Raw genomic sequence first — 15,326 nt, 5'->3', positions numbered from 1 at the left:
GTGTCACCTTGGCTGGGAGATTTACTGAAAAGGGATGCATGTTCCTCCCATAAGTATGCTGTTAGATATGCTGGGAGATAACTTACTGTTCTGATAAGGGCTACATGTTCCTCCCTCAGTTTGGCATAAACCTCTTTCATTTTCTTAAATTTCTCTTCATTTACTCTGGCTTTCTCTGCAATCAGAAAAAATAATCAAATAGAAACAGTAAATAATACAATCAGTAAATACATATAACAAATTACATCAAAGAATTACAGTAATCAAGATAGCTATCTTATACACTTCAAGATTCCTATTTCGGCCACCTGCACAGGTACACCACCACCAAGGTACCTGACTGGTACACATAGAGTACCTACACAATACCAATGCTGCTACTGCACAGGACCCACCAGTGGTACTGCACTGGTACCAAATGGGTACTCCACTGGTACTGAAAGTACCAGGCAAGTACCTAGGCGACAGCCTGAAATTGCTGCCACGGTTTTAGGCAAGTAGCGGCATGCTTTTTTTTGAGTAGCACCAAGTAGCCCAATTGTGTGTCTAAGGCGCGGCATTGGCATCACTGCCTCCATTTTTAGTATTATTTGACATATCAGACTTACTCTCAGCCTCATCCACTTGTTCACTGGAAGCTGTCATGGCTGCGGTTGCTGCTGAGACCCTCATTACCTCATCCAATTGAACCTTCAAATCCTCATTTTCCTGAAAAATATCAAAGACATAAATGAAATAAAAGGGATGAGCTTGTGTTCAAAAGCCAGAGTATCCACCTCTTTCTTAGCAACTGAGCCAGACTCCTCCATGTTAAATGTTGCTGTGAGGAAATCGCTACACCAAGTCATTGAATAAAGCCGGGATCCATTTGAACACCTGAGTGGGGAGAGGCAATAGAGGTGAAGAGCCTTGCCTAAGTGCACAACACGTTGATGCAACAGGAATTTGGACTCGCAACCTCAAGCTCCCTTGTGATTTATGGGTCGAAGTCTCAGACTGCTGCGCCACCATGCCCCACCTAAATTTTTGTTGCAAGATCCTTTTTAAGTGTTAACCCGCACGTATAAAGCAGTCAAGTTAGCTCAATCGTTAAGGCCTTCGACTATGGTGAGAGAGGTTGCGGGTTTGAACCCTGGCGGTGCCTAGTATACTCTCATAGAAATATTGAGTTAGCTTGAAATTCCCCTGGACAAGGAACTTACTGCTAATTGTCTCGTTGTAACCCGTACGAAACTCGGGGAGCTGATCTTGGTTGCGGTGGTTATTTGTGGAAAATCCCTGATTTGTTGTTAAATGGTTTATGGAATGATGTGGGGCCGTAGTGGTCAGCGATAACCTGTAAAGTGTGCTGAGGCTTGTGGATCAACGTCTAGGCGTTGTGCCTGTGCATAGCGTGCTATAAATCACTGCTTTAAAAGATTTTTTTTATAAGAGTGCAAAGTCAAGCGCGTGCATAGGACCATGTGAAAAATAATATGCGCCGGACGGTTAGCAGTACGTGTAGTTTGTAAAAGGAAATCTGCAAAACATACCTGGTAAGTTGTTTCGATGAGTTGTCTTTGTTCATTAAGCTCCGTTTCCATCTCTATCAGCCTCTTCTTCAGGTCATTGATGATCCTCTGGTCCTCTTTTTTTTTTTTTTTTTACTCAAATTTCAGCTGTTCTACATCCAGTCTCAGTTGGTCTATAAGTTGATCTCTGGTATGGATAAAAAACAAAAGCAAGCATTTATGTATATATTAGAACTAGCCCCATTCACAAACCGCTATGCCACTCGAATAGCGAGCAAAGTGAGCACCGAGCGTCTTGGATCATCATTGGTATCAGAGTACAGCACACAGTGTCATCGCCCCGATATCTTCATGGCAGAAATCGCCATGGTAGGTTGAATCCACCGCCACGCGTGGCCATTTTGTATCGACCTGTTTAATAGTTTTGAGTCCCATAATGGGCCGAAGGACATCTGACTAAGGCTACTGACAATAGCCCCGATTAGCCCGGTTACTGACCTCGCTCATTTACGGGAGATATTCATCATTTTCTACCCCGGTATCCAAAGATTTTCGTCTCATATCAAACTCGTGCATAGGACATTCACGTGTATCGATCCCGGGTATTGATTTTAGTATCTCTGCAGAAAGTAATTATTAGCCAGGCGATGTCGGTGCAGCACAGACCCTGTGCTATTTGTGTGCCAACATCATCATTAGCTTACTGAATTGGGTCTTTTGCTGGGGAAGACTGACACTGCTGCTGCCCAGGTATGATTCCTCATAGAGCCGCAGTGGGCATCAGTATCTTAGCTAGCCACACATCCTCCCAGAATTTTGGACAGGCAGTTTCCTCTTCAGAGCACGCAAAATTAATGAGTTTGGCAGATGCTCAATTGTAATTACCGCTGTCGAGAAAGTCAATTGAACTTGGAAGTGGATCAGATTCACAAAACCCCTGACTAGTTGCGCCTTATTAGCCTGGGAAAGCAGCAAGTCCAAGAACCGTTAAAATTTACTGGCTCAACAAAATCTAATCAACTCAACCGGAGCAATTGAAATGGCAGAACAATTGAAATGGCAGACATGTTGGTTCTAGGTTCCAAGTTCTAAGTGACAGAGGAACAGATCTCCAGTTTGATTCCACAACCATTTATACCATTTTATTGTATTATCATGCGAATTGCCCCATGGTACTTTACGGAGGGCAGAATTTTATTTAAATGAGGACGAGTGACGTATTATTTGATAGGGTCTATATTAGCTAATTGGTGGACTGGCACCTGTATGTAATTCCAAGTATAGGGTATAATCTTAATCGCTCACCTGTCGTCTGGTTGCGGAGGCTGTGGAGGTGGTGTGAATGCTGAGAATGCGCCATTAGTGTGTGGGGATGACGTCAAGTCTACCAACAATGATGAGTTGCTGAATGGTTCTTCTCTCGGCTCGTCCATTATGGGCTCACTCCACTGCAGGGTTGAGAACACAAAATTTGAAAGATTAAAGGTTGGTGTTCCAATCTTATCGCATGATGTATTCCACCTTACATGATGGCCTATCACCCAAAACATTCTGATTCTAAATTTGGAGTCAAATCGATGCAGCCGTTTGGATACTACAAGTAGAAATGTGCATTGTGACAATGACTTGAATGTTATAGTGGCATGGGTAAACGATACTGTACAGATGAATCCAACAAGCCAAGTGATGGTTAGAATTCATTCGGCCATATACTAGGGTCCATCGCCACCAAACTGGTGCAGTGACCAGGGGCGGATTTGGGGGGGGGGGGGCGCGCCCCCTCTATTTTTTGACTAGCAACGGGCGCTGGCCTAACTTGAAATACAAACAAGGCGGTTCTCGAACCACGAGTCTCGCCTGCTTTCGCGATTACTTTTGGTCGAGGTAAATGAATTTGGTGGTTATCGGCTGGGCACGATTATCTGGCTGATGGTGACCGTACCCATCAAGTCTCATGGCCATGCAACAGGTTTTACTAATTTGACCTCAGATGACCCTGGTGACCCTGAAATGACCTTCCAAAAATGTGGCTTTAAATGTTGACTGTACCCACCGAATTTCATTCCTATCTGAAAGTTTTTACTAATTTGACCTCAGATGACCCCTGGTGGCCTCAAAATGACCTTCCAAAAATTTGGCTTTAAATGTTGACTGTACCCACCAAGTTTCATGCCCAGACAAGTTTTTACTCATTTGACCTCAGATGACCCCTAGTGACCTCGAAATGACCTTCCAAAAATTTGGCTTTAAATGTTGACTGTACCCACCAAGTTTCATGCCCGTACAAGTTTTTACTTAATTTGACCTCAGATGACCCTGGTGACCTTGAAATGACCTGCCAAAAATTTGGCTTTAAATGTTGACTGTACCCACCAAGTTTCATGCCCGTACAACAGTTTTTACTCATTTGACCTCAGATGACCCCTGGTGACCTTGAAATGACCTTCCAAAAATGTGGCTTTAAATGTTGACTGTACCCACCAAGTTTCATGCCCGTACAACAGTTTTTACTAATTTGACCTCAGATGACCCTGGTGACCTTGAAATGACCTTCCAAAAATTTGGCTTTAAATGTTGACTGTACCCACCAAGTTTCATGCCCATCGACAGTTTTACTCATTTGACCTCAGATGACCCCTGGTGACCTTGAAATGACCTTCCAAAAATTTGGCTTTAAATGTTGACTGTACCAACCAAGTTTCATGCCCATACGACAGTTTTTACTAATTTGACCTCAGATGACCCCTACATGACCTCAGTGACCTTGGCGCACTAACCAATACAAACCGGTTCTGTCTCGGTCAAGATGCACCCACCCACCAAGTTTGAGGCGTGCGACTCATAGTCTCCGAGAAAATAGGCGGAAGGCAAACTTTAACCAAAACTTTAACCAAATTTGTCACATACACACACACACACATACACACATACACACATACATACATACGGAAAAGTGATTATATAGTCTCCTGCCTTATCAGGCGAGACAAAAATGAAAGAAATTAAAAAAAAATGAACAAACTCGGCCATGAACAGCAAACAATGGGCCAAAACCGTTGAGTTTTCGAGGGGGTAACCCCCTTAACACCATTTTTTCGTCGTCGACCGAAAGGCGCCCCCTCTATCAAAAATTCCTGGATCCGACCCTGGTGACTGTCCAAATGGGTGGATAAAAGCTGCATTGTACACTTTCATCAATCTATTTTGAACAGCTTGCAGTTTCTTTTTATTCACGGTTTAAAACAGCTATTAAGCCGATGGAACAAAAAAAATTTTGCTGGCATTTAAATTTGTGGTTCAGAAATGAATCAATCAAAGCGGGAAAATAAACACCATACTGGGCATACTTACTGTGGGGCTCTCCCTTCCTCCATCAGTGTCTGAATTCAATACTACGGCATGACTAATGTATGATCCACTCTGGGCTATAAAGAAATTAGGTGGCTCCTGAAAAAAGACACAAGTTAAAATAGTTAAAATTACATTGAAATAAATAAATTAAATAAATAAATAAAGAAATTTATAAAGCGCATTATGCCAGGCCTCAATGCGCTGAACAGAGAACTAAACTTACTAATACATTATGCAAAAACTACAAAAGACATATTCTATAAGGCATAATACAACCAATACAAATTAATTATAGAAAACACATTAGAAACATTATAAAGCAATTACACTTGATAAGAGAAACATAATAGCATATCACATAATGAACAAAAGCATGATAATTATAAACAACACACTAAAATCCAAATCACTACCCGAATCCCCTGAAAATTTGAAGCCTACAGAAATCACCCAGACAGACCAAGGTAGACAACCGTTGACCAGCACATGACAAACAATCGTCCACCCGAGCCAGCCAAAAAATTTGTCCCCGAGCAAAACACGCCAGTGGCAGAGACTCAAATAGTGATCCAGGTCCCAATGTGAAGACATAATAATTCAAAAACAGCAATTTCACAATATACAAATTAAATATCATTAACAAATTTACATCGATACATATATATATAATAGAAACATTTGATTTAAAAGCGTGGATTTGGCCCGCAGAATCAAAACGCGAAAATAACAAACCCGACCGGCGGGGGCCCTGCTGGAGAGGAGAGGTTGCCAGCACTTCACTCTCAGCGGCTTCATCAGCAAGTCGCTCAATCAAATGCAGCAGGCCATAAAACAAAGCAGAAGAAACACGCAGAAATGATAACCCTGGAGAGGAGAGGTTACCAGCACATCACTCTCAGCGAGATGATCAGCATCTCGCTCCTGTGAGATGGAAAACAGGCAGGGTTGAAAACAAAATTAATTAAATATTAAAAGATGTGTCTTCAGACGACTCTTGAAGGACGACACCGTAATAGAAGAGCGAACTTGAAGCGGTAGATTGTTCCAGAGTGAAGGAGCTGCATACACAAATGCACGCTCACCATAGAATTTGGTTGATGGTCGACTTGTGACAGTCAGAGATAACTTGTTTGATGAGCGAAGATTGCGAACTGGTTTGTAGTAAGTGACGATATCGGAGATGTATTGGGGGGCGAGTTGATTGAGAGCCTTGTATGTCATGAGCAAGATCTTGTAAGCTGCACGTTTCTTGATGGGAAGCCAATGAAGCGATTGTAAGACTGGGGTAATGTGCTGAGATCGAGGAATGCGAGCGACTAACCGGGCTGCTGTGTTCTGAATCAGCTGAAGTTTTGTGATGAAGGAATCAGGAAGACCATAGACTAAGGCGTTGCAGGAGTCCAGGAGTCCAGCACAATAATGTGCAAGAATTATATTTCAATAGTGGTTTTGATGACTTACTTCATGCATTGGTTCAAAACTGGTGTCTATAATAGCAGAAAGATTTTTGTTAACTTGTCTCCTCCAAATATTTCTCCTGATATAATTTTTTGTCGTCCTGTCAAATAATTGCTATGAAGGCACGCTGGCGCAACAGTACAGGCTCTGCCTGGCAGTGCCATCTTGCTGTGCACTTGGGCATGGTGCTTTACCGTATTTGCCTCTCTCTACCCAGGGGTGAAATGGGGAGCTGTTTGGAATGATACTGTCCATTGAGCCCCACTCAAAGGTATGAGCATGCCTTGGGCATTGTATGGCAGCTGGTATATCCTTATGAGAGTGGAATATATTGTCAGCCTGCTACGCTTTTTGCCCAAGTCATTTTTTTGTTGAGATATAAGTACAAAATATGGTCCAAGCATGCATTTAAACATATTTATTCACCAATCTTTGCACAAGAACATATAATGATATTGATACAAATAAAAAAGGGAATAATCTGAAATAATTAGGGTGATTACGTAACTGATGCATGCTTGAACCACATTTTCTTCTTCGTTCTCAAAATTAAAAAAAATGACTTGGGCAATTAGCGTAGCAGGCTGAAGATATGTTAGCGCTTTGATAGTTGTGCACATGTGAAAGGCACTGTATAAATACCAACATTTATGGGGCACACCATGAAATCAAAAGTGAAATTAGAATGAGGGTTAAAAAGATATTGACCTATCAATACAATTGGGCTATTGTAGTTGAAATCCATACACCCCCTATGGAAGACATGACTTTAATCTTTCACACAGGGGGTGTGAATTTCAAATGGAGTCACCCAGTCAGTGTCATCTGCTCCAAAATAGGCTATTCCAGTTGAAATCCATACACCCCCTATGGAAGACATGACTTTAATCTTCCACACAGGGAGTATGAATTTCAAATGGAGTCACCCATTCAGTGTCGTCTGCTCCAAAATGGGCTATTCCAGGTGAAATCCATACACCCCCTATGGAAGACATGACTTTTAAGTCATGTCTATTGAAGATTTAAAAATCTTCCACACAGGGAGTGTGGATTTGAAATGAAGTTGCCTTATATGGGTAAACTCCGTTACAGCTTTCTCCATGAGATGGTTTCAATGAGCTAATTATTGAGAACAAAAGGTGAATGTCACATTTGATGGATATTGAGTGTCAAAAAATATGTAATACATGCAATAAAAAAATTATTAAATTTCAGTCAAAAGACCAGATGTCGGAGGAAATAACAGGAATTTCACATGTTTGTCAAGAAATCAATCAATGTTTAATTTCAATTGTTACAAATAATGAGAGTGGATATCATATATTGCGTTCAGATTTTTATAACTAGGGATTTGGACAATTTCTTGTGAAAAATGCCCCGGGGGCAGGTAATTATTGCATCAAAAACTACAATAGAAAGGTGACTTATTCAACCTAGATTTGATAAACGTACTGTGAATTCAAATAAGTTTATCATTTCAGTGACAGCGTGGCCTATATTCTTGATTTACCCAAGCAAGATTCACATAGTTGACCTGGTGCAACCTATCTACTCTTGCATGCAAAACTGGGTCTCAACTGCACTGCATTTGTGACATGATCTGCTCCATGGGGGCCAAAGGAAGCATTTTTGAAAATTGAGTTCCTGTAATTATTATCTTGTAGTAACATTAGGCTATCATATACTCAAAACACCAAAGGTCTAGTATACTTAGTTCCAAAGTTATGAGGTTTTGTGATGTGTAATATGTATTTTATTGTTTTTTACTCCATATTTTTGCCTTTATCTCAGTTTCAAATTTGCCGCCTTTGGCCCCCATGGACCAGATAGTGTCACATTTATAATCAGTCACCTTGATCTGCAACCAGTGTTCGAAATAAGCACAAATCCTCTTGTTCAAAAATCACTGGGGACAACCATATTGAGCTATGTACTTATCCCCTGGACAACCACTATATTTTACCTCCAAAAGTATGACACATTTTGGGGACAACCAAAATGTAATTGAGGACAAGCAGAATTTATGCTTGAGTTATCCTCGGGATAACCTCCATATTTTCCTTATTTCGGACACTGTCTGCAACAATTTAATACATATGCTGTGCTGTTATTTTAGCAGCATGGTCCACTTCAGATTACCATAGGTTTTGTTCATTTTCTTTACTTGAGCTACAAACTTGATTATATCTACACACATACCCCTATATGAAGATGACTTACTGTACACAGTACACTATGCTATAGATAGAGCATATTATAAGTTGTAAGTAACATAATAATACTTACCTGGGGCAGATTTGGTACTTGTATGAGCCTCCTAAAGTACATAAGATTGCCAGATCTGTGGAAGAATTCTTTGAGTGTCTTGAACTGTTTCATAAATCGATCTCTGTGTCCTTCTAGAGTGTCAGCTGGGAGACCTACACAAGGAAAAAAATTATGTATTAGAGCCACAGATAGAAACACAAGAAATAAGAGAGTATAAACAGACCAGTAGTAAATACCAGTTATTCGCCGATCGCACAGTCATCTCAAAATGAGGTTCTACCCACAAAGTGTGTGCTGTGAGTTGCAAAAGCCTTCTGGTGAATTGCTAGAAAAGCACCAGAAACAAAAATGCACAGTTTGCGCATGTGTTTGCAGGGAGGACTTCGTTTTGGTAGCAAGATGGCGGATCTGTGCAAATGGCGAATATCCTGCTAATTCATGGTACATTGGAGACTATCCATTCCTTCAAAATGAACTAAACTTACTCATGTTACCATCTGGCCATAGTCTGGCCTGCTGTCTTATCTTTCCCTGGGAAATAAGGTTTTCCAATTTGGGCCTTTAAGGGATCTAAAATGAGCGTTTATTGCGTTTCGACAGTATTTTTTGTGGGACATGAGAGCACCTCAGACCTATCGAATTGCATTCTGAATACGAAGCATGTCTTTCTGATATCAAATAATTTTCATTTTCTGAAAATCACAATATAATACAAAGTTTATGACAAATTATAAAAATTTGATATTTTTCATATTTTTGATATATAACAGTCCTCGAAGTAAATTATATAAATCTAATGATATATTCTTAAAGTGTATGTAGCAGGGAGGAAAAGCCGACGGTCAATTGAAAATTTTGACCTTTCATATTGAAGATGTGGGTTTTTTTCCCAAAAAGACCAATTTTTTTTTGGTGTTTTGGGGAAAAAATCCATATCTTCAATACGAAGGTCAAAATTTTCAATTGATCGTCGGCTTTTCATCCCACCTACATACACTTTAAGTATAAATCATCAGATTTATAAAGTTTACTTCAAGTACTGTTAAATATCAAAAATATCAATTTTAATGATTTGCCATAAAATGTGTATTAAATTGCAATTTCAAAAATCAAAATTATTTGATATCAGAATGACATTCTTCGTATTCAGAATGCAATTGATATGTCTGATGTGCTCTAATGTCCCAAAATAAATACTGTCCAAACGCTCATACCCCAACCCTTAAGTGTATTCATAAATAGTAATATTCACATTGTTATTAGGATCCAGTGTGTCTGGCAAATATCAAATTTCATATGCAACTTGGTAAAAATTTGCAACTAATGTTGCTTCAATATATATAGAAGAGCCCTGAAGACACCAAATACATTGTAGTCCTGGACCTCAAGTTGCAGACAGAATCAGATATTTGCAGTGTGTCTGCTAATCATACTTTGAAAATACAGTTATAAATACCTAATCATATAATATGATACAGTGCAAAAAGACAAGCAAGAATTTTGCTGTGCATAATTAATACCGTCCCTTACACCGACACTGTGACAAAATATGTAAAGAAGACCATGAATATTCAGATATGCAAATCAATCACCTGGTGGGTTGTCTTGTGGAACATACATGTGCATGCATATAGATGTCCTTCAATTTCAGACTTAAAAGGGCATTTCGTGATCCACAGCCTCATTTCCCCCCACTTTTCTCAAAAAAAGTTGAGATTTTGATACCACTGGAAACCTCTGGCTACATAATGTTTATGAACCAAAAATTTCTTGCAGATTAATTTGTTTGGCAAAAATATCGTCAAATTTGAATTTCGTTCTGGTATACAAGAACGAAATTACAACAGTGGCCTATGGAGCAGTATAATACCCATAATCATGCATAACTCGGAAACGCAAAATCGGAATCAGCTGAAATTTTGGGAATAAGCTTTTGTCGTGGATATCTACTGAAAAATGTCATAAAAAGAGCATGCTAGGATCACGAAATCCTCCTGTAAAGTAAAAACTGTCACATGCTATGACTGATTAGAGTTGTTGCTTTCAAATTACTGAATGAATGCAAAATAAGTTGACCACAATCCTTAAATCCTACAGTTTTGTGGAAATATAGACGAATCCAACAACTCAACTGATAATTAGAATTCATTTAGCCATTACTGGGGTCCATCCACACCAAACTGGTCTTACGACTGCCCAACTGAGTGGATAAAAGCTGCTTAAAATCGACCTTAATATTGTATTAGTTTGATTTGATTTGTTCGGGTTGTGACAACCCTGGATAACCCAAGAAAGCCTCTATTGAAGCTTATTTCCATTGGGGTCCATTTGAGCGCCGGGACGGGTTGGGAACAGTCAGGGGTTAACACCCTACTCTTTTTCGAAACTGGCTGCGAGATACATGTAACAGGTATGCCTCTCTGCACACGGGACCGACGGCTTAACGTCCCCTCCGATTCTAAATGAACCATGGGGAGAGCGGAAGTCTGAATTTAATCTACAGATGTTGCTAATTAATTTCAGACTTTTTTTTTTCCAAGTCAATATCCCAGCAAATCGCCACCGCCGGGAATCGAACCCGGGACCTCATGCACTAAAGGCAAGTACCCTAACCATTGCGCCACGCTGTGTTGTAAACTTTCATCGTTCTTTTTTGTCTGTGTGTATAACACAAGTAATAGAAAGCAGTATAAAATCCCCGCCAAACCCGCATCATTTCCCATTTCAGGTGGGATGGACCCAGTTAATGCGAGACATTCAGGTGTAGGAATATGTGAAATTGGATTTGTCTATAGACGAATCCAATTTCATGCATTCCTACCTCAATGGCTGCCAAAGTTGAGTCCCCGTCGGCTCCATCTCACCTAAAATGTGAAATGATGCGACCTTGAAAGGTATTTTAAACTGCATTCTATCACCTGTGTTACAAGTAGACAAAAGAATAATGACAGTGTACAACACAAAAGAATCTAACATCAAATTTTAAGCGGCTTTAATCCACCCAATTGGGCATTTACTATACCATTTGGTGCATGCGGGGACCCGTCATGGCCGACCAAATCCTGACCATGACTTGGCTCGTTGGATTCGTCTATATACTGTGCCCCTCTAAAAATATTTACAAGAATTCAATTTACCATACCACACTACCAATTAACCCTCATTCAATACTATATCCATAGTTGTCGTAAAGTGCTACCATTAATAAAAAATTCTACAATATGAGAGTACATAGTCCAGTCAATGTATGGTTTGTTGTTGTGAGTATCTCCAAACCCTTCCAAACAAAAGGACTTTAAAAGAGGAAGTTGCTGAGAAATATGGTTCCTTTGCATAATACCAAAATGAAGAGTTACGTTTGCAGGACTCAAATTTAGAAAAAAAAAGTATATTCGAGTTCTTGAATTTTAGGCAAGAAGGTAAAATGTCAAATGTGCAGCTCTACAGGGGTCAACTATTGACAGATATTCTGATTTTGGTAAAAGTGGTCTCAACTTCCGCTTGGAAAAACACTTTAAACAAAGAATAGTTTGCCATAGCTTAGGTTTTTTGTTACCCGAGTAACATCACAAAATAGGTCAAGGTGGTAAAGGATTCAATGAGCTTTGACCTTTTTTGTCCTGTTGTAATTGTATGCTTTTTTTTCAGCAATTTTTTCTCTAACTTCCTTTTTTTCTCCTTTTTTGATTGATATTTGCCAGACTCACAATGACATGCCTGGCCAGGAATTCTGACAAATACATGATATGGTGTTGATAAATACTACTCTTTAGAAGTTTATTTATGAAGACAGTCATACAAATCACCTAATGGGAACAATCAAAGATCTTTCATTCAGATTCCAAAAACCCATATACTCAACAAATCCTTCACCTTTATTTCATAACCACTAAAGTATAGGACATTTTTTGTTTCAGAAGTCTGTAATTATATTTATGACCGTACACCACAAATGGGCCCAGAAGTCGGGACTTCAGAAAGTTCAGATTTTTACAGATTTGGTAAGATCATACCTGAAGCTTCAAAATGACACTTCAGCCAACTTTTTATGATAACCTGAAATGAAGTTACGCTTCTTCAAAATTTGCCTTACAACAGAGCGCAACACTGAAAAAACTTCTGATCAAACTTCTATCATAAAATGTCAATTTTTATTTATTTTTAGTGTTTGTATAGCTGTGTAACTTTACAGCTGTACAAGAGAAGTATGAAATAATTCAAATCTGTGAAAATGTCATTTTTCTCAAAATATGAAATTTTTGGATATTTTGTACTGTAGCTCATGTCAAAATCACATTTTTCCGACTTCTGGGCTCATTTGTGGTGTATGGTCACATGTGTACTTGCTCAAGTAGCATTCGATGCAGATTTTGCATGGAGCTCTTTTTTTATGAGCCTATAAGTGTCTAAAATGGCCTAAAATGAGGCGTTAGCACCCTTTCCAACCTACATCATCTCCATAGACGTTACACGTATAATGAAAATTTGAACAAAATGCTAATTGAGCAAGTACATATTGCACTAGGTTTCAAGAGGGGGCTATATAAATATTTTAATGCATTATATGTCACTGGCAGGTATGTATAATCTTTTTAAAAATAAAATGTCCATCTGAAACATAGGTGCCTTAGGTACCAAAGAGAGATGGAACACATGCAGAAAAACCCCAAAACATACTGGCCACAGGCAAATAACATCTACATACCAGGATTCTTTGCGTACCACACTAATTGCATGTCAAGACAAAAATAATGGCATGATTTAGTGCTACATGTAACACAAACTTGCATACAAATACCAAATTAATACAAACTTGCATACAAATACCAAATTAAGGGAACTGGAATGAGCATTTTGACAGCAATTTTTGTGGGACATGAGAGCACATCAAACCTATCGAATTACATTCTGAATACGAAAAAATGTCTTTCTGATATCAAATAATTTTCATTTTATGAAATTCACGATGTAATACAAATTTTATGACAAATTATTAAAATTTGATATTTTTCACATTTTGGAGATATAACAGTCCTCGAAGTAAATTTTATAAATTTAATGATATAGTCTTAAAGTGTATGTAGCTGGGAGGAAAAGCTGACGATCAATTGAAAATTTTGACCTTTCATATTGAAGATATGGATTTTTTTCCCAAAAAGACCTAATTTGTTTTGGTGTTTCCATCCATATCCATATCTTCCATCCATATCCATATCTTCAATACGAAAGGTCAACATTTTCAATTGATCGTCGGCTTTTCATCCCACCTACATACACTTTAGGTAGAAATCATCAGATTTATAACGAGTACTGTTAAATATCAAAAATATCAATTTTTAATGATTTGCCATAAAATGTGTATTACATTGCGAATTTCAAAAAATCAAAATTATTTGATATCAGAAGGCCATTCTTCGTAGTCAGAATGCAATTTGATATGTCTGATGTGCTCCAATGTCCCACAATAAATACTGTCCAAACGTTCATACCCCTTCCCTTAATATAATCTTGCATACTTGTAAATAAATAACAAATTTATACAAACTTGCATACAAATACCAAAATAATAATCTTGCATACTTGCAAATAAAAACAAAATTTATACAAACTTGCATACCATACATGCTCTAATAAGCCCCAAGTAACATTTTCAAATGAAGGCGTTTATCAGAAGTGAATTTTACAGGAACTTTCAATGAAAAAACTGTGAAATCGCAAAATATGACTTCCAGTTTGAAATGTAACATGGCAACACCCATGCGGGCCACATATCATCGGTAAATACTACGAAATAAGATCTGTAAGTGCGTTTTTATTCAAGTTATTTATTTAGTTAAATATATGAACACTACAGTATAATGTGGCGATGAATTGGATGGAAATTAAGTTGCATTATGGTTTGCAATCATGAAATGCCAGTTTTAAGCTTAATTACCATGCTTACATGCTAAGGCATGGAAATCTCTATCAAATTTTTCAGGGGGCATTTAATGGAGGGTTCAATTTATCACAAAAACCATGGGGGTATTCATTACAGGGGGCATTGATTAGAGAACATGTGGTATTTCTAAATTCCAATTAACACAACAAACAAAACTGCTACTAAATCAAATCTTATTCATGCCAGCGTCATGACTATAATGAATTACAGTGATGAGCAAATTTCTTTTAGCACCATTGTGTTACTTTTATAACATTGTTCCGACTACATCTACAATAGCTACTGTACTGGGCGACATTTTGATTTTCATAGTTATTTACACGTCCTGATTGTGTTTATAGATGTGACCTGCTACCACGAAATGATTGTGAAGTCGCAAATTGATGTTTTGAGACGTCCTGGCTGCTGCGTTGGTTTTCTTTGTTCCACATGCACCTTTTCAAGCCAATAGCATGTCTGTACGTCCTTTTGAATAGCAGCACAATGAGCCATTCACAAAGGACATACTTCTGGCTTGTACAGGTGCACGTCTAACAAAGAACATCAACTCAGCAGCCAGGATGTCTCGAAACTACCAACTTGTGACTTGATGTTCATTTTGTTGTACATTGTAGCATTGTGGACATTGGCAGCGATCACAGGATGATTAGAGCTAAGATACTATTGAACAAGAAACTGGCAAGACTCAAATTCATCAAGAATGCTAAAAAGAGCAAACTTAATATAATGCGGCTGAAAGAATGGAGGGATGATTTTCAACTTGCACTCAAGAATCGATTCACAGCACTTTTTTTTTT

The 15,326-nt window shown here is 38.6% G+C and overlaps 1 protein-coding gene across 1 annotated transcript in view; it reads right to left on the bottom strand.

Moving 5' to 3' along the window:
- The window catches only part of LOC140155510 (huntingtin-interacting protein 1-like), a 73,108-nt gene that overhangs the window by 18,901 nt on the left and 38,881 nt on the right, over window positions 1–15,326 (bottom strand). Inside the window, 6 exon segments of the mRNA XM_072178378.1 lie at window positions 87–175; window positions 609–708; window positions 1,533–1,698; window positions 2,817–2,959; window positions 4,863–4,958; window positions 8,607–8,740. Coding sequence (XP_072034479.1) covers window positions 87–175; window positions 609–708; window positions 1,533–1,698; window positions 2,817–2,959; window positions 4,863–4,958; window positions 8,607–8,740 — 728 coding nt within the window.

Source organism: Amphiura filiformis, chromosome 6 (assembly GCF_039555335.1).
Source record: "Amphiura filiformis chromosome 6, Afil_fr2py, whole genome shotgun sequence".
NCBI classification, from domain to species: Eukaryota; Metazoa; Echinodermata; class Ophiuroidea; order Amphilepidida; family Amphiuridae; genus Amphiura; species Amphiura filiformis.
This window is presented reverse-complemented; position numbering and strand designations above follow the sequence as displayed.